Below are 25,973 nucleotides of genomic sequence, written 5' to 3' on the forward strand. Positions count from 1 at the left end.
TAAAGTAAAACAAGGATGACAACATCCATAAGTAGCGAAGCACAAAAAATCGTGGATGGAAATACGTAAAAGTAGATTTAAAGTGTATTTATCCCAAAAAAGTTTGAAAATTGGACCAAAAACACCAAATATATGGGGAAATATTTAAAACATATAAAAATAGCCAAAAACCTGATAAAAGGCAGTCTGACCGCCATGGTTGTTTTCTTTAAACGACGGGAAATTTAATTTTGATATCTATAACTGAAAAAATTTTGAAAATCGGACCATAAACACTGAAGATATGGAGGATAATGTGATAAATACAAAAATAGCCTAAAACCTGCAAAAAGGCAGTCTGGCCGTCATGGATGTTTTCTTTAAACGACGGGAAATTTAATTCTCATATCTATAACTGAAAAAATTTTGAAAATTGGACCATAAACACTGAAGATATGGTGGAAATGTGAAAAATACAAAAATAGCCTAAAACCTGCAAAATGGCAGTGTGGCCGTCATGGTTGTTTTCTGTAAACGACAGGAAATTTAATTTTGATATCAATAACTGAAAAAATTTTGAAAATCGGACCATAAACACTGAAGATATGGAGAAAAATGTGAAACATACAAAAATAGCCTAAAACCTGCTAAAAAGGGGTCCGACCGCCCTTGATGTTTTATAGTTAATTGTGCTCCTTAATAATGGGAATGCTGTCAAAAAATTTCAGCTGTCTATCTTTAATAGGAGCTGAGAAAATCACGTTTCCCCTATTCTGTCTTACACGGACAGACGGACGGACGGACAGACGGACGGACAGACGGACGGACGGACGGACATTTCGAATTATAGAGTAGCTTCGCTACTAACAATAGAGAAAGCACGATATGTAACTCAACTCACGGGAACTCTGTGCCGACTCTTTGTTGGCACAGTTATGGAATCTTGACGACAAAGATTTTTTTATCCAATCTTGACAAGTGAGGTATTTTTGGAAAGAGGAATATATATAGAAAACGCTGTTGAAAATTAGAAAATCCGCAGAAATCATATTTGCAAGTTATTTGCAAAAATCTGCAATGTTAATTTGCAAAATTAATTTCATGCCTTAAATGACTTATTCAAAAAGAAATCTTTTTATGAAATGTGTTTATCTATAAGTTTAGAACATAATTAAGGCAAAAAAAATTTCTATAGTGTTACTTTTTTCACCTTATATATGAAAAAAGCAGTTTCTCACATTTTATGATAAAAAAAGGTATAGGAACAAAAAATATGTTTTTTCTTGATGTAAACACAATAATTGGCATAAAATCTATCATCCTAAATGTAAAAATCAGATATTATAGAATCATTTTAGAGCAAAAATAGTGCAAAAAGTAACCAAGACATTTTTGCAAAGTATGAAAATCTGAAGAAAATAGTTCTTTTTGCTTTTGATATACATATCAGATAAATATATATAAAATTAGTGATCAAAAACTATAAAACAAGTTATAACTTTTTCAATCCTATCATTGATTAAAATGCACTTTTAGGTTTACTTATTACCAAAGTAGCACATAAAAACTCTTTTTATTAAGTTATTGAACAAAATAAATTCAAATCAACAATTAGGCGTTTTTTATAATGCAGTAGACCATTTTGTAGTTGGTTTTTTGGCATTTATTTTGTTTAATTACATCATAAAAAGAGTTTTTATGCACTACTTCGGTAATTCTTAAACCTAAAAGTGCAATTTAATCAATGACAGTGTTGAAAAAACTTATAACATGTTTTATAGTTTTTAATCACTAATTTTATATACATTTATCTGATATGTATATCAAAAGCAAAAAGAACTATTTTCTTCAGATTTTCATACTTTGCAAAAATGTCTTGGTTACTTTTTGCACTATATTAGCTCTAAAAAGGATTCTATATCTGATTTTTACATTTAGGACGATAGATTTTATGCCAATTATTGTGTTTACATCAAGAAAAATCATATTTTTTGTTCCTATACCTTTTTTTTTATCATAAAATGTGAGAAACTGCTTTTTTCATATATAAGGTGAAAAAAGTAACACTATAGAAATTTTTTTTGCCCTAAGTATGTTCTAAACTTATAAATAAACACATTTCATAAAAAGATTTTTTCTAAATAAGTCATTTAAGGCATGAAATTAATTTTGCAAATTAGCATTGCAGATTTTTGCAAATAACTTGCAAATATGATTTCTGTGGATTTTCTAATTTTCATAGGCGTTTTCTATATATATTCCTCTTTCAAAAAATACCTAACTTGTCAAGATTGGATAAAAAAATCTTTGTCGTTGAGATTCCATAACTGTGTTGGGTCTTGATATCAGCTAACAGCCTCGGAAATATAAACACAGTTCCTTAAAAGGAACAGAAAGCAGACGAAAAGGGTCTCCACCACTTGGCCAGGTTGTCTGGATTATACATCTATACGTTGTAGAGTTTTTTTCAGTTTTTAAAATTTTGATTTAATTCCTTATTTGAAAAAAAAAATGTACTGTTTTTTTATATTGATTAATCAATTACGTAGGTGTAAGCTTAAAATAGAAATAATTTACATAATTGCTAAAGCAATATAATTAACAAAAAAAAATAATAACGCCCAATAATTACAGTTGAGAGCTAACCAACCAAATTAAACATATAAACATAACTACCCAGGGATCTAAAGGGTTGAGACACTGGCACGATAAATTGATGTACATCCCCAATGATGGTACATCAAAATTATTTCTTTTGTAGATTACAATTAGTGGTTGAAACGTTTGTACATTTAACTTAATGAACCAACCAATTTAAATTCAATAAGTTTCCAGAGTTGTTAAGCTAACGAATACGAGAATGTTATCATAAAACTTTAGGGACTAGTGTATTAAACAGCCTAATGTCCCCTTCCTTTCTGTAAATACCATAGTTAGCGGGATAGACTATGATAAAAAAGACATATCCATATCGAAGATATATTGAAAATCATGTTTTGCATCGTATTACAAAATATTAAAATAAAAAGCATAAAAAGCCCCTCTTGGTAACAAAACTGGTTTTAATCTGATAATTTTTAATTGTAATATCCGCGGAAAGCTGTCTATAATACAATGCGATGAATAACTATTATATATTGAATTATATAATAAAATTACATTGATATATCCCTGACATCCTGCAAACAACCCGCCCCAAACGCCCACACATTATGCTATAAAGTTTTTACATCAGACCCACAACAATACATTTTATATTGTATATGTTTTTACATTACATACAATATTTGCTAGAAAAACTTAGCTTCTTAATATTGACATCATTTATTGGTCAGTTCGTTCATTCAGTAGGAGGGTAGTGGATGGGGTAAAGTCTTTGGATAAGGGGATTGTTATTTTAGCCAACTACAAACTTCACTTTATTAGAGTACATGTTAATCTGGTGTAATATCCAAGAAAAATATATCGATTAAAATAGAATGTTGTAATTTTATCAATATGTATAACTAACTACCTTCGAAAAAATATATTTTTTGGGCTCCTTTTTTCGCTGGTGTAAAGAAACATCTGGAACATTTAACAATTGAAAACCAATACAAAAGAAGGAATTGTTGTAGGAATTGGCCTAAACGTAAGGTCTAGGTAAATTACAGGGGTATGACAATGGATAAATAGCTGAATGTTTGTCTCTTGTAGTTTGTACTTATTGGGAGGAAATATTGGGTGTATCTAGCTTTGTCCTATCCCTTCCTGAAACCTTTAAATAGCCTAAATGTACAAATGTTTGGGCATTTCATAAATTTTAAGACCAATCTATCTTTTGTGCTTTTAAGTAGAAAAAATAGATTTATTATTATTTGGATGTTACACCAGATTATCATGTACTCTAATAAAGTAAACCGTGAAATAAATAAAAGAACGATCTCAGCCCTACCCCCCTTTAACCTATTCCTTCCCCTCTTACTGGATAAACGAACTTACCAATAAATGAGGTATAGTTAGCAACCTAAATTGACAACAATTTTTCTCCTGTCATAGTATCCACGTATATTATTCATCCTTAAGTACAAAAGTTTTTTTTACATTGTGTAAATTAAGGAATATTGGATTAGTTATAATGAAATTGCGTCATACCCTTATGTTTTTTTATTAAGTATTTTACAATACCTATACAATAATGTTTTTTTTTGTCAACAGGTTAAATAACGATAAACTTTACAGTACAAAAGAAAGAACACTTTTTTTTCTCTTTAAAAGACTAAAGCGCTCAAATTAAATAAAGTATTTTATGTTTTTGATCATTTCATTCAGTTCAAGTTAGATTTTAATTTTAGATTTTGCAGCACTTGTTCTTAGGTCCTTATTTACAATTAACTTTAATAATGTCTATCCACAAAATTAACTATGTATTAATTTATCTACTAACTAGCGGCTTCGCCCCTAGCCTCTAGGGGCTTTGACCCAAGAGGTGATCAAAAAATTTTTTTGGCAAAATTCGTAAAAGGACCAAGGAAATCTTCAGCAAAAAAAAAATGGGGAGATTTCTTTGTTTTTTGGGGGGTTGGGGGTGTCCTACCCCCCAAGAAAATAGCCTAAAACCACCACAGGACCAGTAGCTATATTCCCTCAAGAGTAGAATCCGATCGGTTCAGTGGTTACCGAGATCTTAAGGGGCGGACAGACAGACGGACGGACAGACATCATTTTACTTTGTATTATAGATAACAGCTACGCCTCTAGGGGTATCAGATGGAATGAAAGTCGACGCTCAACTTTCCAAATGGGTAGAGATATCATCCTACAAAATAGTTATAAACCTTCAAAACCTGTAATAAGCTTCACTGTAAAGGAGAACCATGTCGGTCAAGCGGTTGGCGAGATCTAAAGCTACAGACAGACACATACGCACAGACAGACATCATGTTACTGTATTTATCTATCCTCTAATTATTAACTATTATTTTTTATTTCAGTATGAGTTGTTATTTTGTATACAAGAAGTTGAAGATTCAGAAACATATGCTCTTGTAAAGGTAAATATTTTACACTTTGGACACTGGTACCCAAAGTTTTATAACATGTTATTTTATTCGTTGGCTCAACAACTATGGGTACTTGACTTGATTTTTCATTTGTTAATTACAAACTAGAAGTGTCTAAACTTTTAAACTAAAACTTTCAATTAACAGAAGAAGTTATTCTGTTTATTCATAATTGTGTACATTAGTTTATCGTCCATTGTCTACGTTTCAAAACATTAGTGTTATGATTTAGTCCTTAAAGTCAGGGATCTAAAGGGATAAGACAATGGCCGGTAAATTGATGTACATCCTTTATGATGATACAAAAAGCACCCATTTTGTAAATTACAATTAGTGATTGAAACGTTTGAACACTCAACTCAAATAAACCAACCAATCAAAATTCAATAAAAGTACTCAAAGTTGGTAAGCCAACAAATAAGAAAGCGTTATTATAAAACTTAGGGAACTAATGTAATAAACAGCCCAATGTTCCCTCACTCTCTGCCTTAAAGTAGCTGGATGTATGTTTGTGTGTCTAGTGAAATATTAGTTGGTACAGGGTAGGTTTTATGCTATTAATGGCGGGAGTAATTTAGAAATTCAAACCCCCCTTACATTAAACGAAAATTAATTTTTTGGTGAATTATATCTTTTTCTTACCTCTTGGGGCAAAGCAACTATTCAACGAAAATTGTTAATAGGTATAAAACTATCAAATACATGGTTTTATTCACCATATATAATGAAAAGATTATATAATATAATATTATAATGTTTATATTGTCAATATTTGGCACCATCTACTAATAAGACAATTAGAAACGTTCAAACACAATCAAACATTACCTACTTTACAAATAGCAATATACAAAAGATACTTTTTTGTTGAGTTCAAGAAAAAAATATAAATTAATGAACAAAATATTATAAAGGTTGAGTTTTAACTTATTGGAATGAATTAAAATTTGCACATATTCAACCTTATGAAATCATCAAAGCTGTTTTTAATAAGACATTAGCTACTATAGCCGGGAGTGAGGGGTCATTTTGCTGTAAATTATACTAGAACATAACACGTTCTCTTATTCGTTAGCTTCAAATGTTTGGTTACTTTGATTAACTCGAATGGTTTGTTCAAAGTATCACTGTCCAAACACCAATTTATTTAATCTATAGAAGAGGGAAATTTGTTTATATTCATTATGGATGTAAATTAATTTATCGTCCATTGTCTTATACCTTAAGGTTCATTAAAAAAAATACCTACGTCATATGAATATGCTTAAGTTTCTTTTAGTGTGTATATGAAATCTTTTACAGTGGATTTCTAGATGTCAATTTTCTAGCCTTTAACAAATCATTGTCTGCTTTGTTCTACTTTAAAATTTTTCACATTTATATCCTAATCTTTGAAAATAATTAAGCTTTTAAGTTCAATTTTGATATTTACTTAATCACTAATTTAACAAGGTAACAACATTTCATAAAATAACTCAAAATAGTTCTTTATAGTACTTGTAAGTACTATTTCAAAATTCAAGTAGCCACGATTCGGTTTCGAAATGCTTTTTAAAACTTTACCTAATCGATACTGGAATCTTTATACAAAGATTGGATTGATAATGATTCTGATAGTTAGATTATAAGAGCCAAAAATGACATAAGGACGGACACCCTAAATGAAGAACAGCTTTGTTTTTCAAACGTGGACTTGTAAGAGAAAAGATTACGTCTTTGTATATAATGACTTATCGTTATTTGCTTAGAGTGATAAAAAGATAAATGATAACTTTGATTTTAGCCTTTATAACTGTTTTTTTTTCATGACTAACATTTTTAAATGTCATTTTTTTTGCAAAAAAAAGTTTTTCAGAGCATACAAAGCTTTTAAATAAAATAATTTAAATTCCAAGTTTTTCTGTTATTTCCCTTTTTTCTCTTTCACTAGTTTAGTGAAAATTTCTTTCTCTCTTCACATTTTTTAAACTAAATGAATTAATGACTTATGACAAAACAAGTTGTTGAAAAGTATGGAAACTCAACTTCATAAACCAACCAATCTAAATTCAATGAATGCCCCCAAAGTTGTTAAGACAACGAATAAGAAAGGTTTTTATGAAACTGTTGGGACTAGTGTAATAAACAGTCCAATACCCCCCCCCCCCCCTCCTAGATATTGAACACTAAGTTAAATTTGACTGGATGCAAATTAGTTTTTCTTGAGTTAAAATATCTCTTCTGTATTTACCAAGAAATAAGTATTGTAAAAATTGTATGAATGGATTTTTCTTTTCCTCAGTATTCAGGGAAGGGTAAGATAATAGCAGTTAAAATCATTTTAGTGTGGTTTCGAAACCGATTAATATCTGCTGAATTATAACCCTTTCCCAGCCATTTAAAAAAATTATGTATTGCATCGTATTATAGACAATTTTCCACGAATATTAAAAATTGATAATAAAATAAAAACTAGTTTTGTTATCATTTTTTATTTTAATATCTGCGGATTAAGCCCTCTATAATACGATGCGATTAATAACTAATAAACCCTTTCATCCTACCTGAAAATCCAACGATACCAAGATTTAATTCATGAATTTTGGGAGGCAGATTAATTTTTCTTCTAATGTCCTCTCCCTGTAATCCTTCTAAGTGTTACAAAAGAGAAAGATATTTGCTTTTAAGTGAATAGTCACTGCCAGGGAATAGAAGGAAAGGTATTCTAAAAAATTCTAAAATTGTAGTATTCCTCTGCAGGGATCTAAAGGGATAAGACAATAGGCGATAAATAGATGCCCATCTCTAATGATGACGCATAAAATTACCCCTTCTCTTGATTACAATTGGTGGTTGAACGTTTGGACACACAACTTAATAAACCAACCAATCAATCAAAATTCAATAAAATTTCCCAGAGTTTTTGCACTAACGAATAAGAAAATGCTATTGTAAAACTTCTGGGACTAGTGTAATAAACAGCCCTCCCGGAGTCCTTTAGCTTCCTGGCTTTTTTTATTTCAGACAATTTTTGGAAAAACACAATTTAAATCCTATTAACCTATCCCTTCTCCCTGACTACTAGGATCTATTGACGTCAAATCTAATATAATATTGGGATATAACAAACCCCCTTACAAAACTTGAAAAAGATGACAATAATAACTTTTTATATTTATGCGTAGCTTCTTTATAAGTATTATTTCCAGTCTTTTTTCGCTAGGGGGGGGGGGGGGGGGGTTAATGCAACCATCTCGTAATCAATGATTAAATGGCACTTAGAATTCGAATTTCGATCTGAAAATTTTCATGAGTAATCCTTGGTAGGTTTTTTTCCCTAAATCGAACAAAAAGTTGGAAAATTAACGGCTGGCGGCTCAGCCGTTTAGCCGTTTTTTGCCTATTTTCAGGGCAAATTCAACATTAATTACTTAGGAATCTACATTTTAAAACATATTTTTGGTTTAATTTATGTTAAATAGCATTAACCATTTTTTAAATTTCTAGTACCAACAGCTACCGGCTAGAACCGTTTGATAAGGTTTTTGAGTGACAAAAAGTATTATGTGGAGATTATTCGTGCAAAATTTCAGTTCGAAATTCGAATTCTAAGTGCCATTTAATCATTGATTACGAGATGGTTGCATTAAAAACCCCCCCTTAACTCAACATAACGTCAAAAATATACCATACTGATAGGCGCGTTAAGTAAATGAAAAGATAGAATGTCTTGGCCAATTAACAGACTTAACAGATTAGGATTTAATATTAGGGTCATGCAATCAAAGGGTTGGTTGTCTGTTAAACGTTGCAGTCAGTAGGCAAGTTCTAAACTACTCTATAACTCACTTTGTCCGTTGTATCAGCCAGGATTTTTTTAACGTTCGCCACTTATGGATGTTGTCATCCTTGTTAAAAGGATTTTTTTCTGAAGAATTTTGTGGTGCTGCAACGGTATATCCGATTCTTCAATTCCGTTTATTAAGAACTTACATTTGGATTGTGTACAAAATATGTAATTCACTAAATATTCATAGTATTAAAAAAATATTTGAATGAAACTAGTCTAAAAACTTTGAATGTAATCCTTAGTTTTAACAAGGACCTTTGTATTTATAATAAGTGCAGCATTAATTATTAGGGTGGGTCGATTTTGGACATTTTTTTCTGAAGCCAAAGCGGGGATCTGCAAATGATTTGTATGAGTATAATACACCTCTGGATGATTTAAAATTTATCCTAAGTCTTAAAACCGCTGACGACTAGACATTCAATTGTATAGCTAAAAGTAGCTGCATTACTAAAAATGCAAAATATATATGTTGATGAATGCATAAACTGAGAATTATAAGCTGTGTAAACCTTAAGATTAAAACATTTACATTTTAAATAAGATCCAAAGCACTGAAAAGTATTCGAAAAAAAGAGATTAGTTAATAGTAGTTATTTATCTTATCGTATTAATAAATGGAAAATTATAAGATTAAAACCAGTTTTGTTAACTACCTAAATGGACCTTTTACTATTTAAAGATGACAAACCTCCTTAAAAGTACATTGAATTATGTTTTATAAAATGTTTCCCTGTCCCTTTACCAGGTGATGAAATACAAAAACCTGATTTAAACCGAAAATTCTAATACTTGAACATAAATTAAAACAATTCTAATCATTTTGAGAGAAAGGAAATAAAAAATAAAACTTATATCGTCCAAGTTTGGGGGGGGGGATAAAGGGGTGATCCCCAAAAAGTAAGAGGGGGGATTAAAGTTTTGTAAAACATTAGATTACCCCAAAGCTTTGAAAGCCCTAATTTTATTCCCCACCCAGAAAAAAAAATGATAAACTTGGACGTCCTTGACTTCTATTTGTCTATTTTTCTTTTTTTTAATTTGACTTATTTCTTAACAAAACTATAACTCAACGGTTTGTATTAGTTTATCTATATCATAATAGTGCTACCTATTAAAAGGAGGAGTAATTTTGAATTTAAAGTTGACATGCTTTTATATGAAAATTCGTTTTTTCCCAAACCACATACAGACTGTAATTTCCTTCACAGTTGTTACACAAAGCTTCAAAAAAACTTCAATTAAACCTGTCACGCTTGTAATATTACCATTTCTGCCAGTTACAAATAATATTCTTTAAGTATGGATTTTTTGGTGATGTCAATAGCATCATAATATTTTTACAATTCAAGCTGAAACCAGAGACGACCTAGCTTTTTATTTTAAGGTGGGTAAAATGAGGGGTTTCAAAGGTTTGGAGGGGTTAATCTAATGTATTTTCAAAATTTTTTACTGAGGTTAAATATGGGGGTTTCAAAGCTTGAAAAGGTTAGTCAACCCTTTAACTTGGAAGTCTATGATTGATAGAAATATTTTTTTTTTAAATTCAAATGATATAATTATCTTTTTATTTTGATCATTGATGAATTTTAAATCATTATTTCATGTCATATTTTGTAATTCATTGATAATTTATTGATTTTGTAAGATTTTTTCATGTACATCGAATGAACATCTTACAATTTCTTCTTTGCTGTAATGATATTTCTTATCCAGATTTAGTTTTACAAATATTTCTACAACCATTACGTAAAATAAAAGCAAAGCTTTTTCGAGAGAAAAATACCTTACTAAAAACGTTATATAGATAAGTATGTTTAATAGTTTATATGCAGGACTTTAAGATATTAATAGTTATTTATCGCATCGTATTATAGATAGATTTCCGTGGATATAAAAATAAAAAAAATCTGATTTTTTAGCCCTGAGTTGCCAATTTTATGATTTTTATTTCAATACTTGTAATAATAGTCTGTAATACTATACTATACATACTATACTATCAGTATGGCTGAGAGCCTGTTATAATTCTGCAGATATTAATTGTTTTCAAAGCCATACTGGTAAAATATTAAAATCTCATGCCTATACTGATATTATTTATTTATTTTCAGCAACTGATAGACCTGTATCCTTCAATAGACTGTGAAATCGTTCATAGGTGCTCAAATCAAATAGCCCCACTTTTTTAGGTTTATGAATATTCCCCTGCCTGTACGAATTTTCTAAATTTATGTTCTCTACGAAGAATCTCTTACGAAAATAATACCGTCAATCTTCTGTATCTCATACTGATATTATTGTTTTTTTCAGCAACTGATAGACCTGTATCCTTCAATAGACTGTAAAATATTCAGAGGTAAAATAGTTTTTTTTGTAGCGCAGCTACTCTACAATTAGGTTAGGTCTATTCGTCCGTCAGTCAGTTAAAGCAATGGATATTATTATTTGGATCTTACACAAGATTTTCATATTTTCTAATAAAGTAATACTGACAGCAGGCTGTTATAACGTTACCCCCCATCCACCTCCCTTTACCCCAGCCCCTTCCATGAGTTCCCCGTAAGCAACCTAAATTGACGACAATTTTCCCCTGTCATAATATCCACGTATATTCTACATCAATTGTTAACGCAACTAATTAAATATCACACCATATTTCTTGACGAATATTTATTTTATATGTATCTCTCAAAGTCCAAATTCTTTGAATGACAACATTTTTAGGATAATAAGTTTTTAAATGCTTTTAACTAGTTAAAGCCAGTACTTAGGTATGGAGTTGTAGACACAAAGAATTTTAATCATGTTTTATTTAAAGGTTACAAAATTAGTAATATATAGGGAGAGGTACTTGGAAGAAAAATTAATCTTTTTTGATATTTGCTAGCTCTTTAGACAGTTTTGTACCTTAAGCTATCATATTAAAAAAGTATGTTTTTTTGTGTGTGAAGCACAAGATTACAATAACAACTGGTTTGATTGATTTGGTCAAAATATGGTTTTAGGCTATTTAATTTTAGAAGAAGAGAGCTTATCTAAATTTTCCAATCTTTTTGCCTTTAAAAATGTTAAAATATTAAATATAACCCTTTGATTTTTTTAATATTTAAAAAAACTCAAACATGCTTTGTTTTAAAATAAAGTATCAATTAGAATAAACGTCTTAAAAGATAAGTTTGATTATATTTTAATATTTGTATTATTTTCAACTATGCACACAAAACAATTTAGCCTTATCTTCTAATTAAGCTATTAAGCTTATCAGTGACGTATTCTTTTCAAATTTTAGTTTTAAATGATCAATATATTATTTATCTTTATTTATTGAGCCCACAGATGACTAATTTTTGCAGTATTAGCTTTTTGGTAAGCGTAATCAAATTAATTTTCGTCATTGTTTTACGTGGTATTAAATTATGTTTCAAATACAAATATCCTTATGAAGTCATGGAAGAGTCATCCTATTTCATTTAAACATTATTCATTCTCGTTGATTTTATAAAGGAAAAATGTATAAATAGGTCTTAAAAGAAGATTTTTTGAATGTAGATTTTGATAACTACCGAACTGATTCGAGTTCTTCATTTTACGGAAGCTTTTTATAGGTTCCTGGATGGTTATTGACTATTTTATCTAAGCTTAATTTTCTTACTTTCCTTTCTCCCGAGATGCTAATGGCGCATCCACTAGTTTTATAATTAAAATGATAATGTTTTATTTCATTGATAAAAAACCTCTATTGAAATGAAAAGTAGCAAAATTTGAAATATTTATTTATCAATCTATTGGAGTAAATTCAGGGAGGGAGGGGACATTGGGCTGTTTATTACATTGGTCCCTAAAGTTTTAAAATAATGTTTTCAGATTTGTTGGCTTAACAACTTTGGGGACTTTTATTGAATTTTGAGAGTCCAAACGTTTTAACCACTAATTGTAATCTATAGAAAGGGTTAATTTTTTGTGTCATCATTTGGGATGGACATCAAATAATCGGCCATTGTCTTATCCCTTTGGATTCCTGAGTAAATTGTGGTATAAAATATTTGTTATTGTCCGACTGTCAGTCAAAATCTTACACAATTTTATTTTGGTGTTCAATTGAAGTGGCTTAAACAATGGTATAGACAAACATTTATACAGAATTATTTCACCTAGAGCTAGTCTAATTGTTTTACCTTTTTGACCAATTTCAAATAACTTACATTAAAAAAATTATTTAGCTCGTGTTTATTATGTTTCGTTCTACTGCCCCTCGGGGCTAACAAATCTGGTTTTTATCTTATAATTTTCGAGTTTAATGTCTACTGAAAGCTTTTTAAAAGCGAAGCTTTTCTATAATTAGGGTCGGTCCGTCCGTAACGGATAGCTTTTTTCGCTAATTTAGGCATGTTAGAATTGTCCTATTGATTTCAAACTTTGCATGATGATTCCTGTAGTGGTTAGGTACGATTTAGATAGCGTAGCAACTCTATAATCATTACCAGAATGTCCGTACGTCCATTTTAAACATGTTGATTTTTTTACTTTTTTGACAACAAATTTTTATGTGATCTAATTATCCGATTGATCTGATTTTTGGTATACTGATTCCTGGGACAACAAAATACAATATTATAGGCGAAGCAATTCTATAATCAAGTCCTAAAAATGTAAGTATGTCCATAAACATTATTCTGTATCAAGCAGTTTTTCAACAATTTTACTTACAATTTTGCTTCGACATTTATACATTTATATTCTGATTATTCAGTTCTGACACTATACAAGTGTTAGTGTCCGTTTGTCCTACCGTTTCAGTGCTTCGCTTTTATGGATGTTGTCATCCTTGTTATTATGCAATAAATAACAATTTCTTTAATTATCCTAATTTTATTTAAATTCTGTTCTTGCCTAATTTATATCTTTTGTCCTTCGGCTACTTTTTATGTAATTAAGTTAATGTTTTAATTCGCTTAACTGCAAAAACACCCGCAAAATTTTGCTTTCAATTCTACAGAACACGTTGCAGTATTGGAAAAGAAATTTAATCTTGGCTTTTAAGAACTATGATATTAAATATTGCATTCCTAGCCAGAGCTGACTCATTATTACCTAACCTCATTATGCCAAGTGTCCCACATATTTTTAAATGAACAATACAAAGCTATAGATATAAGTAAAATCATCAAATCTGTGTTAAATGTAAAATGTAAAATCTTTCTAAAGAATTAACTACTAGTACTTTCGACTGCGCCTTAAACATCTGGGTTAGAAAAATTTCTTTGAAAAATTTTAAGACTTAAATATGAAAAAGAAATAGCCTAAAACCATCAGCGGACCTATTTGAAGCTTACCAAAATTATAGAACTTTCAGCAGCTATTGAGATCTTAAGCTTCAGATAAAAATTCTTACTACTTTATGTAAGCTGATGTGAAAATAGGGTTTAAACCCTAAGATTAATAATATGAAACCTAATTCTTATCCATATATTTATCTATTCTAGTTGGGGAAGAAGTGGGTGTAAATCCTAAGATAAATAACATGACCCCTGCATACCTATCTATCTATCCATCTACCTAGCTAACTACCTATCTATCTATCTATTAGGCTATAAAAGTTTTCCGGAATTTTAATAAATATAATAGATTTGAAATCTGCATAAAATTTTAAGGAATTTTTATAAAATTCGTTTTTTGTATAATTCTTTATCTATAAGCGCAAATACAAATTAAGTTAAATAATTTTGACATCTGTGATTGGTGGATTGAAAACTATCTGCGCTCTGATTGGAGAAGCTTAAGTGACGTACATCATTCAACCAATTAGAGCGCAGGTAGTTTCCAATCCACCTATCCTATTGGTCAAAATTTATTAACTAAAATTGGATTTGCGCTTTTAAATAATGAATTATATAAAAAACGAATTTTATAAAAAATCCTTAAAATTTTATGCAGATTTCAAATCTATTATATTTATTAAAATTCCAGAAAACTTTTATAGCCTACTATCTATCTATTCTAGGTGGGGAAGAAGTGGGTGTAAATCCCAAGATTAATAACATGACCCCTCCATCATACCTATCTATCTATCTGTCTACCTATCTATCTATCTATCTACCTATCTATCCATTACATGTCCATCTACCTAGCTGACTATTTATCTATCTATTCTAGGTGGGGAAGAAGTGGGTGTAAATCCCAAGATAAATAACATGACCCCTGCGCACCTATCTCTCTATTTATCTACCTACCTATCTATCTATCCATTACATGTTTATCTACCTAGCTGACTATCTATCTAGGTGGGGGAAGAAGTGGGTGTAAATACCAAGATAAATAAGATGACCCCTGCATACCTTACTATCTTTCCATCTATCTAGCTAACTATCTATCTATTTATCTAGCTAGCTATCTATGTATCTAACTATCTATCTACAATTACATATATAACTATCTATCTGTTTACTTATACATCTATCTATCTATTCTAGGTGGGGAAGAAGTGGGTGTAAATCCCAAGATAAATAACATGACCCCTGCCTACCTATCTATCTATCTGTCTACCTATCTATCTATCCATTACATGTCCATCTACTAGCTGACTATCTATCTATCTATTCTAGGTGGGGAAGAAGTGGGTGTAAATCCCAAGATAAATAACATGACCCCTGCCTACCTATCTATCTATCCATTACATATCAATCTACCTAGCTGACTATCTATCTATCTATTCTAGGTGGGGAAGAAGTGGGTGTAAATCCTAAGATAAATAACATGACTCCTGCCTACCGCGCTGCCAAGTATCCGCTTATCCTTGTATCAGATGCTGCCATTAAAAGTAAGTATCTTTCTTTCTATCTAGGTATCTTTAGATACCCAGTTATCTTTCGACCTGGATACCTTAATATGTTTATGGTTACATAGGTGTCTTTCTATTTAAATTATTTTATAGTGGTAGTTTCATGAAGGTATAGCTACTTGGTCCTTAAATTTTGTAGTTACAAGATAAAATATGGAGGGAACATTGGAATGAAATTTAAAATGTTCAAAGATTTTTTTAAAGATGTTCTCTTATTTGTTGACTTGAAATTTTTTGCACTTTCATCAAATCTTGATTGGTATGTTCAAATTAGTAGTGTCCAAACTTTTAACTTTTACAAGAAGCGGTAATTTTGTTTAAGATTATTAGGAAGGTAATTCAATTTATCGTCCATTGGCTTATCCCTTGAGATCCCTAGATAAAATACACAAAAATTGTTTTAATTAGAGCATGCAGAGTTGATTTTTTTTCGAAATCAGGGAAAGGGGATTTTGTCTTCTGAATAAAAACTAAAAATTAATAACTAATAATCATTATTTTTAAAATTATCCACAGTTTGAATGCCATAAATTTTCCAAAGTTGAATGTAATGACGCCATATTTAACAATCTTGCTCCATTAAATTAAAATTTCTGTAATTACCCAAATTTTCTGGTACAGCAATGGATTTATTATTACTTGGATCTTACACCAGATTATCATGTACTCTTATAATAAAGTGAAACTTGTAACTGACTAAAATAACGATACCTTCATCCATCCCCAAAAACACATCCCCTTCTTTCCTACTGAATGAACGAACTGACCAATAAGTGAATCTTTGTTAGCAACCTAAACTGACGACAATTTTTCCCTGTAATAATATCCACGTATATTCTATATCCATTTGTACATCCAAGTGCATGTGGGTGTTACATTACGTATATAGTTTTTTTCTCAAGAAAAAACATTTTAGGAATTTCGCAATGCCAAAAATGTACATTTAAAATTTATTTTTTTCTTCTTAAATTGAAATGCGTCATTTAGTTTAATATAAGAAAAGAATACGTGATTTTTTATGGTTTTATGTTTTATTCATGTTCTTATAGGGACTTTTTGGGTTTAGTCCCTTTCATGCCATCGTCTCTTAAGGGGCGTTTCTTCGTATATTTTCAGTAGCTTTTGATAGGTTACTTTAGGTTAGGTTCTGTTAGGTTTGGTGATTGCCCCGCAGGGTTAGAGCGAGGGGCTCTAGCCCGGCAGGGGTTAGTAAAGGAGAAGAGCAACTATGAAAAAACGACAAAACGCCCTTTAAGAGGCAATGTCACGAAAAGAATTATACCCGACTTTTTTTTATGTATAAGATAGATAGAAAGCTAGTTTAAGTTATTGATATTAAGAAGTGAAGCTACTCTATATATATTTATTTATATTTTAGTGAAAGAAGACACATTACTAGATATGGTTATACATATAAAGTATCTATCTATCTATATTAAGATGTGAAGCTACTCTATATATATTTATATTTAGTGAAAGAAGACACATTACTAGATATGGTTATACATATAAAGTATCTATCTATCTATATTAAGATGTGAAGCTACTCTATATATATTTATATTTAGTGAAAGAAGACACATTACTAGATATGGTTATACATATGAAGTATCTATCTATCTATATTAAGATGTGTAGCAACTCTTTATATATTTATTTATATTTAGTGAAAGAAGACACATTACTAGATACGGTTATACATATGAAGTATCTATCTATCTATATTAAGAAGTGTAGCTACTCTATATATATATTTATATTTCAGTGAAAGAAGACACATTACTAGATATGGTTATACATATGAAGGACAATGTAGGGCTGGTTCATCAGGTAAAACATTTTAAACCTTAGATTCTGTACAGAAGAATGTTTTAATATGAAAAAATTTGTTTTCCTCATACATTTGTTGTTTGATCTAAGATTTTTTAAAAGAAAGGGAGGGTATATGACAATTACACTAGTACCCAACATTTTACAATAACGTTTTCTTATTCGTTGGCTCAACAACTTTGGAATCTTAAATTTTGATTGGTCCGTTTATTAATTTGATTGTTCAAACGTTTCAACCACAATTTTTTATATACAGGAGGGGTAATTTTGTATTTCATCATTGGGGTTGTACATCAATTTATCGGCCATTGTCTTATTTCTTTAGATCCCGTGTTTATTACAACGTAACCAAAATTATATGTTTTGTTAATTTTTGGCTAAACACTTGGTTTGATTGGTTGGGTCCAGATTAGTAGTATTCAAACTTTTTAACAAACAATTCTAATCAAAAGAAGGGATAATTTTTGTTTTGTGGAATGTATCAATTTATCAATCATTGTCTTATATCTTAAGATCCCTGATATATTATTTAAATAAAAAAATAAAATATTTGTTTTCAACCAAAAATTTCCCCTTAAACTTGCACTTGACACTTGTATTTTAATAATCAAGTGTCAAGTGTATTATAAAGGGAAAGTAATTGGGGGGAAAAGGTTGAATAAAAATGTCATATTTTACCGCGTTTTTTTTTACTAAAATTATATTGAAAATGATTAATATTATTTTTTTAGATGCCGTTCAGTAATAATCGAGCGGGATTACCAGCTATTTTAGAAAAGGTAATATTTTACATTATTTACGGTCCCGTTTTGACGATTTTTGTTGCAGTTTATATTATACACAACCTTTGGTAACTTAAAATATTGGGATGAGACTGATATTTAAGTAAAAAAAAAAACAAGAATTTCTTTCTTTAAACTCTTGGGGGAATGCTTATTTATTAACCATTGTCCTCCCCCTTCTTGCCAATTAACAGACTGTTATAAAATTATATTTTCCACCTTAAAGTGTTTTCCTCATTTAAACTTTAATTAAAATCTTTTAAAACTTTGTGAATTAAAATCAATAGACAAGGATTATTTAGAGTTTTTTTCTCGCAAACTTTTAATTATGAATTTAAAAACTAATTTGAATCTAAAAATTCGGATAAATATTCTAAGAATAAGACTAAAATTACACATTTGCAAGTTATAATTTTACAAATTGAGTTGGCTCAGAAAAAAATTTCTTTTGGGAGGGTTGAGGTACTCTCCCCAAAAGAGGTATAAACCTTCCTAGGACCTATGAGAATTTACATTGCAATTAAAGAAGAACCATATTGGTTCAAATAGACAGACTTCCTGTTACTTCAAAAATTAATTATATCTATATTATTTTAAAAGTTGGTGATCCTGTTTCTCTACTTTGTCTGGCTTGGGGTTTTCATCCCATGGATACGGCTACCCTATTCCTATATTATTATAAATGTTGGCGACCCTGTTTCTCTACCTCGTCTGGCTTGGGGTTTTCATCCCATGGATACGGCAACCCTATTCCTATATTATTATAAATGTTGGCGACCCTGTTTCTCTACTTTGTCTGGCTTGGGGTTTTCAATCCAGGGATTCCTTAACCGCAACTCAAACTTAACTCTTACATAATAGAATTATCCTAGAATGTTCAAACCTTTTAAATTCCTTCTTATGTAAGAATAGATAATAGAATTATAGAGTGTTCAAACAGTTATTTAACTATCCATCTATAAAGATTCCTGAAACGCAGCTCAAACTTAACTCTTATATAATAGATATATCATAGAGTGCTCAAACCGTTATAATTCCTACCTGTCTATGTATAATGATTCTTTAACCACAGCCAAAACTTAACTCAAATATAATAGAAATATTCTAGAGTGTTCAAACTTTTATAATTTCTTCCTATGTATGTAAATGATTCATTAACCGCAGCTGAAACTTAACTCTTACATAATAGAATTATCCTAGAGTTTAAAAATTTTCAAACTTTTAAATCATCCTACAAAATCATCCAGCAAAAACTTAGCTAATAGAGTGTTTTTTGTTTTATGTTTGTTTTTGATGCACTATCTATTATTTCATGGTCCATATTAAAATACATAGACTAGGAGTTAATGTTAAACATATGTTTATGATTAGTCTAGAACCTTGTCGTCTGATATTCACATTTCAACCGTCGAAATATTCATAAACACATATCAATCATCAATATTCAAAGAAATTATAAATATAAGATTTTTAAAATTTAAAAGAATTGAAAATTAAAGCATGTCTTTCTGTTTTTTTTTCTTGAGCCTTTAAAATCATACAAACTTACTTTTTAAGTAAGCCTATTATTGGTGTTAGGCCCGTCTGTCTGAAGCCACTGGACCGACTGGGTTCTGCTTTTCAGGAAATTTACTGACTGCTCATATTATGGTTTTAGGCTATTTCTTGGGGGGGATTAGGCACCAATCTCCAGAAAAGAGCCAACCCCCCTCCCCATGATTAATTTACAAAAGTAGTAAATCTCGGAATTTGGGTAAATTATAAAAAGAAAAAAATATGAAGAACTTGATATTATTATTACCATACCAAGGGTACTTAAATTCTACTTGAAGGTTTTATATGACTTAAATTATATTTCTAGTAGACGCATAATTATTAGATTGATACTTGATTGTTAGAAGTTCTAAGTATTAGTCGAAAAGTTTGGATACTTTGTTTTAACCAATCAATTTAATAAAAGGCCCCTAACGATTTTGATAGGATTTGTTGATAAAACATTGGGTATAAGTATGATAAAAGTCCTAATTTTGGTTGTAATTCATTAAGTAAATTGTTCGATTCTATTTAATAGTTAAAATTTTTTGGACAGTAAAGATTTTAAAGTTTTTAAGCTAATAGTATTTATAAAACTTCGGGTACCAGTGTGATTTACAGTCAAAGCAACATTTTAAAAAAGTTATATTTACATATCTAGAACTAATTTTTCTAGCTCTAATACCATATATTTAACTAGCGGCTACGCCTCTAGAAGTCTCTAGTGGCACTTTAAATGTTTGGTTTTTTGTTGCGTTCAAGTTTATAGGTACGATATGTTACGTAGGAGTCTCTATACTTAAAATAAAAATTTCGATTTATTATTATTTCTCTTGGGAGGGTGGTGATACTCTCCCCCAAAATAGTTATAAACCTTCCCGGGACCTATGAGAAGCTACCCTGTTAAGGAGAACCCGATCGGATTAGTGGTTTGCGAGATCCTTTGGTACAAACAAACACAAACACACAGACACATAGACATCCTGTTGCTTTAGTATAAGGATGAAGAAATTACAAAATTGTGGAATTTCATAGAGTACATTTATTGATTTCTTCATGGAAAGTGATAAGTTTTTATAAATACCATTTCAATAGCTTAAGTTTTATGAATCCAATAGAACTGCCATACTTTGAATATTTCTGAAAACATAGAAATCCAATAGAACACCTGCCATACTTTGAATATTTCTGAAAACATAGAAATCCAATAGAACACCTGCCATACTTTGAATATTTCTGAAAACATAGAAATCCAATAGAACACCTGCCATACTTTGAATATTTCTGAAAACATAGAAATCCAATAGAACACCTGCCATACTTTGAATATTTCTGAAAACATAGAAATCCAATAGAACACCTGCCATACTTTGAATATTTCTGAAAACATAGAAATCCAATAGAACACCTGCCATACTTTGAATATTTCTGAAAACATAGAAATCCAATAGAACACCTGCCATACTTTGAATATTTCTGAAAACATAGAAATCCAATAGAACACCTGCCATACTTTGAATATTTCTGAAAACATAGAAATCCAATAGAATACCTGCCATACTTTGAATATTTCTGAAAACATAGAAATCCAATAGAACACCTGCCATACTTTGAATATTTCTGAAAACATAGAAATCCAATAGAACACCTGCCATACTTTGAATATTTCTGAAAACATAGAAATCCAATAGAACACCTGCCATACTTTGAATATTTCTGAAAACATAGAAATCCAATAGAACACCTGCCATACTTTGAATATTTCTGAAAACATAGAAATCCAATAGAACACCTGCCATACTTTAAATATTTCTGAAAACATAGAAATCCAATAGAACACCTGCCATACTTTGAATATTTCTGAAAACATAGAAATCCAATAGAACACCTGCCATACTTTAAATATTTCTGAAAACATGGAAATCGCATTTGCTATTACTTTATTTAAGACCTTAATTTTATTACATTACTAACTTATCACATAAAAGTGGTAGGAAAAGCAAAAAATAGCCCTAAACCATCGTGGGACATATATGAGCCTTCTCTTAATTGAAGAACTCAATCGTATCAGTAATCATCACAATATTAAGCAACAGACCAAAAATCTTTCTACTTTTTGTTATAGAATATATTTTTATCAAAAGCCTTGTTAAAGTCAAGAGTACAAAATTTTTAACTATTGAGAAAATCAGGGGGGAAGGGGATAATGGGCTGTTTATTTCACTAGTCACTAAAGCTTTATAATAACGTGTTCTTATTCTATGGCTTAACAACTTGTGGGATATTTGTTAAACTTGATAGGTTGGTTAATTAAGTTGAGTGTCCAAATTGTAATCTGCAGAAGGGGCAATTTTGTGAATTATCATTGGGGATGTACATTAATTTATCAGCAATTGTCTTATCTCTTTAGATCCATGGTAAAATTGAAGTACAATTACTGTGTATAGGTTTAGAAAATAACACTATTTATTTGACCTGCCAAATATTTAGACCAGCGTTGCGGAGCCGTTTCATTTTGGTGCGGCTCCGGCTCCGACATAAAATCAGGAAAAACTCTACATATTTTAAAAGTTCAATTTTTTGATAAAAATGGACTTGAAAAACTTAAAAGGGGCATTTGCACATGAAAAAACAGAGTTACCAAATTATAATTTTAAAAAAAAAATCTCTTTATTTATCTTGTCCGGAGCCGGAGCCGTTTTTTAACGCAAATTACGGCTCCGGCAAAATATGGCGGCTCCAGGCTCCGCAACACTGATTTAGACCTACACAGGGATCTTTACATTAGGCAATGGACGATAAACAGAGACTGACCAATTAAGATACAGTATTTTTATGTGATCTAAGACTTTAAAACAGGATAAGAACGCTAAAATTAGACATGTCAGTTGCTTTTTTGAGCTAGAAAAATAGCTTAAAACCACCCAAGTCTTAAATCTGACAGTTAAATAGTCAAAACCATCAAGAGACCTATGTAAAGTTTACCTAAAATAGAGAACCAAATCAGTTCAGTAGTTATTGAGATCTTAAGCTTCAGACAAAAAAAACCTCACTTGTTATTGCCGCTTAGGAATATAATTTTCAATGTTCTTTAACATTTTATTTTGTTTTAATCAGACTTTATATGCAGGAAGTGAGGGGACAATGGGATATTTATTACACTAGTCCCCAAAGTTTTAAATAGGCGTTTTCTTATTCGTTGGCTAAACAATTTTGGGGACTTTAAAAGAATTTTGATTAGTTAAATCATTAAGTTGAGTGCCTAAACGTTTCAACCAATTATTAAAATCTACATAAAAGAGAATTTTGTATCATTATTGGGGATTTACATCAATTTATCAGCCATTGTCTTTTCCCTTTAGATCCCTGCTATATACGTACATGTACTTTCAATATTTCATTGAAATGTGATAATGACATCATAGTTAAATACAAATATATTTGAAAAGTATTTTATAAATTTCAATTCAATTGTATAAATGTACTTCATATCACAAATTTCAGAGATTTTAAGAATCCTGTGGATTATTTTAGTAAAAGTATTTTTTACTTTTATAGGTTTAAAGTTTCGTCTTAAAAATAAATGCCACTGTCATTATGTTCATTCATTTTTTTTTTGGAAAAATCAATAGACGTCCTAAATTGGAGGTAAAGGGGTGCTTACCCCCCTCAAACTTTGAAATCTCTTTTTGCCCCCTCAAAATAAAAAAATACATTATAAAATCTAAGTACATATATATTCGTATATTTCTCTCTTGACTTTTTTAACCCTCTCGATTTTTCATTACATTTCTTGCCCGTTCTCTTTTTTTCAGTTACTCTCGCTCTCCTTTTTTCTCTTTTTCTCTCCTCCTCATTTTATTTCTCTCTGTCTATCTACATTTCTAACACATATTTTTCATTTTTGGTTATGTCTACCCAAATCGAGTTTATTCTGATTATCCACCAAACGTATTTTAAATGCTATAGATTTACAGAAACATTACGGATAAAAAGGGGTAAGACGAAGAAAGAAAAATAGCCTGAAATCATCTCGGTACCTATGTTAAGCTTCCCTAAAATGGAGAACTCAATGAGCTTAGAGGGCATTGGAATCTTAAGCTTTAGACAAAATAACCATACTACTTTATGTGATGGAATGATATATCTATAGTATTTTGTCTAATACATGTTACCAAAGATTTGAATGTTATATCATTGAATTTATTTATGTTTTTGACGGCAACACAACATATAATATATTTTTGTCTTTTGAGGTTTTTTTCAGGCAGGGAGGGGACATTGGACTGTAAATTAAACTGGTACTTAAAGTTTTATAACCAAGTTTTCTTTTTTCGTTGGCTCTACAACTTTGGGTACTGTCTGTACCCAAACTTTTTACCCAATAATTTTAATTTACAGAAGGGGTAATATTAATTATCATCATTAGTGATGTACATCAATTTATCGTCCATTGTCTTATCCCTTAAAATCCCTTTCTCATTTCTCACCAACTTTCATAATAAAAACAAGGAGTATTATGATAAATGTAGCGGAGTCGAAATAAACTACCAATATAAAGTATTATACAGTAATAATAAAGACAAATAATAGTAGACGTTATGAACTCGCCAACCACTAAACCGATTGAGTTCTTCATGTTATGGAGGCTTCACATATTTTTAAGGATTGTTAATTTCGTATTTTAGCCTTTAAGATGGTTTTAGGCTATTTTATTCTCCCTTCCTCTTTTTTTGCATATAAAGTCCTTAGATGCTAGGGGGCACAGCCGCTAGCAAATAAAAAGTACAAATAATGAACAGTATAATGTGCATATATACATAAATAACAAAGGATATATGATATACGTGGATATATTAACAGGGAAAAATTTGCCGTCAATTTAGCTTACTAATATGGGACTCATTTATTGGCCAGTTTGTTCATCCAGCAGGAGGAGAGGGGATGGGTTAAAGGGGGCGGATGGGGATATGGTTATAAGCCAGCTGCTGCTAGTATTACATTAAAGAATCTGGTGCGACATCCAAGTAATCATATATCTATTTAAATAACACAATAAATACCAATAAAGTGTCCTATAGTTGCTCACGGTACATTTACTCTCAATACACTCAGATGGATGGATGGATAGATGGATGGATGGATGGACAGATAGATAGATGGATAGTTAATATGCTTATTTGACCTATATTCATCTAAAAATAGGAAAATTATTCTAAAAATAACAATGTTGTTAAAGGTGTATGATACTTGTTTGTTTGCCTGTTTAAGTTTGTTTTATAAAATTTTTGGGGAATAGTCCCTTTCGTAACATCGCCCCATAAGAGGCGATTCGTCGTATTTTTAAGATGGCTTTTTATAGGTTATTTTAGGTTAGGTTAGGTTATATTTGGTTAGGTGATTGCCCCACAGGGTTAGATAATTGGCCCCGCAGGGTTAGAGCCCCTCGCAGGGGCTAGAAATAGGAGAAAAGCTACTGTGAAAAATACGAAGAATCGCCCTATAAGGCGCGATGTTACGAAAGGGACTATACCCAATTTTTGTTCTACTAGGCTTGTAGGCCAGTTGAATAACTTTTAAAAAGTTTTTTTTTCTTTCTTATTTTGGTATGGTTTGAAATATCTTAATTAACTACATTAAATTGCGTAAAATCAATTAAGATTATACGCTAAATTTCTTATTAGGTCTTGAATGATAATACTTGTAATATTTAAAAATGCTGCTAACTTGTTATTCGGCCCTTCTAAGAGGAATCGTCTTTTTTGTCAGAATACTTTACACCTAATGAAAATGAACAAATTTACCCTTTCTTTAGATTACAATTAGTTGTTAAACGTTTGGACACTCAACTTTAAAACTATGAGGACTAATTTCTCCGTGAGAAGATTATCTTTTTTTGTCAGAATACTTTACACCTAACTTTTATGTGGAACAAAACAAAAATAATAAAAAGTTTTTTTTCTTTCTCAGCATTCCTTTCTTCCTTGTTTTAGACGCAATAGTTTTAGATTCATTATTGCCAGGTTTTCCCAATTTTTTCGTGATTTTCTACTTAAGTGTCTTAATGTAATGATCTATTTAATATGTTAATTGGTTGGTGTCCTAACGTTTAAACCACTAATTTCAATCTACAGAAG

General features: G+C 30.4%; 1 protein-coding gene across 1 annotated transcript in view; it reads left to right on the forward strand.

Moving 5' to 3' along the window:
* Nucleotides 1-25,973, forward strand: part of GlcT (ceramide glucosyltransferase) — a 144,743-nt gene that overhangs the window by 55,087 nt on the left and 63,683 nt on the right. The window contains exons 4-8 of the mRNA XM_080154608.1: nucleotides 4,953-5,012; nucleotides 11,164-11,209; nucleotides 15,569-15,670; nucleotides 17,457-17,521; nucleotides 18,253-18,300. Of these exons, the coding sequence (XP_080010734.1) occupies nucleotides 4,953-5,012; nucleotides 11,164-11,209; nucleotides 15,569-15,670; nucleotides 17,457-17,521; nucleotides 18,253-18,300 (321 nt within the window). The remainder of the gene's footprint in view (nucleotides 1-4,952; nucleotides 5,013-11,163; nucleotides 11,210-15,568; nucleotides 15,671-17,456; nucleotides 17,522-18,252; nucleotides 18,301-25,973) is intronic.

The sequence above is a fragment of the Acartia tonsa genome, chromosome 3 (genome assembly GCF_053477335.1).
Source record: "Acartia tonsa isolate MP-2025a chromosome 3, ASM5347733v1, whole genome shotgun sequence".
In the NCBI taxonomy this organism is placed as follows: domain Eukaryota; kingdom Metazoa; phylum Arthropoda; class Copepoda; order Calanoida; family Acartiidae; genus Acartia; species Acartia tonsa.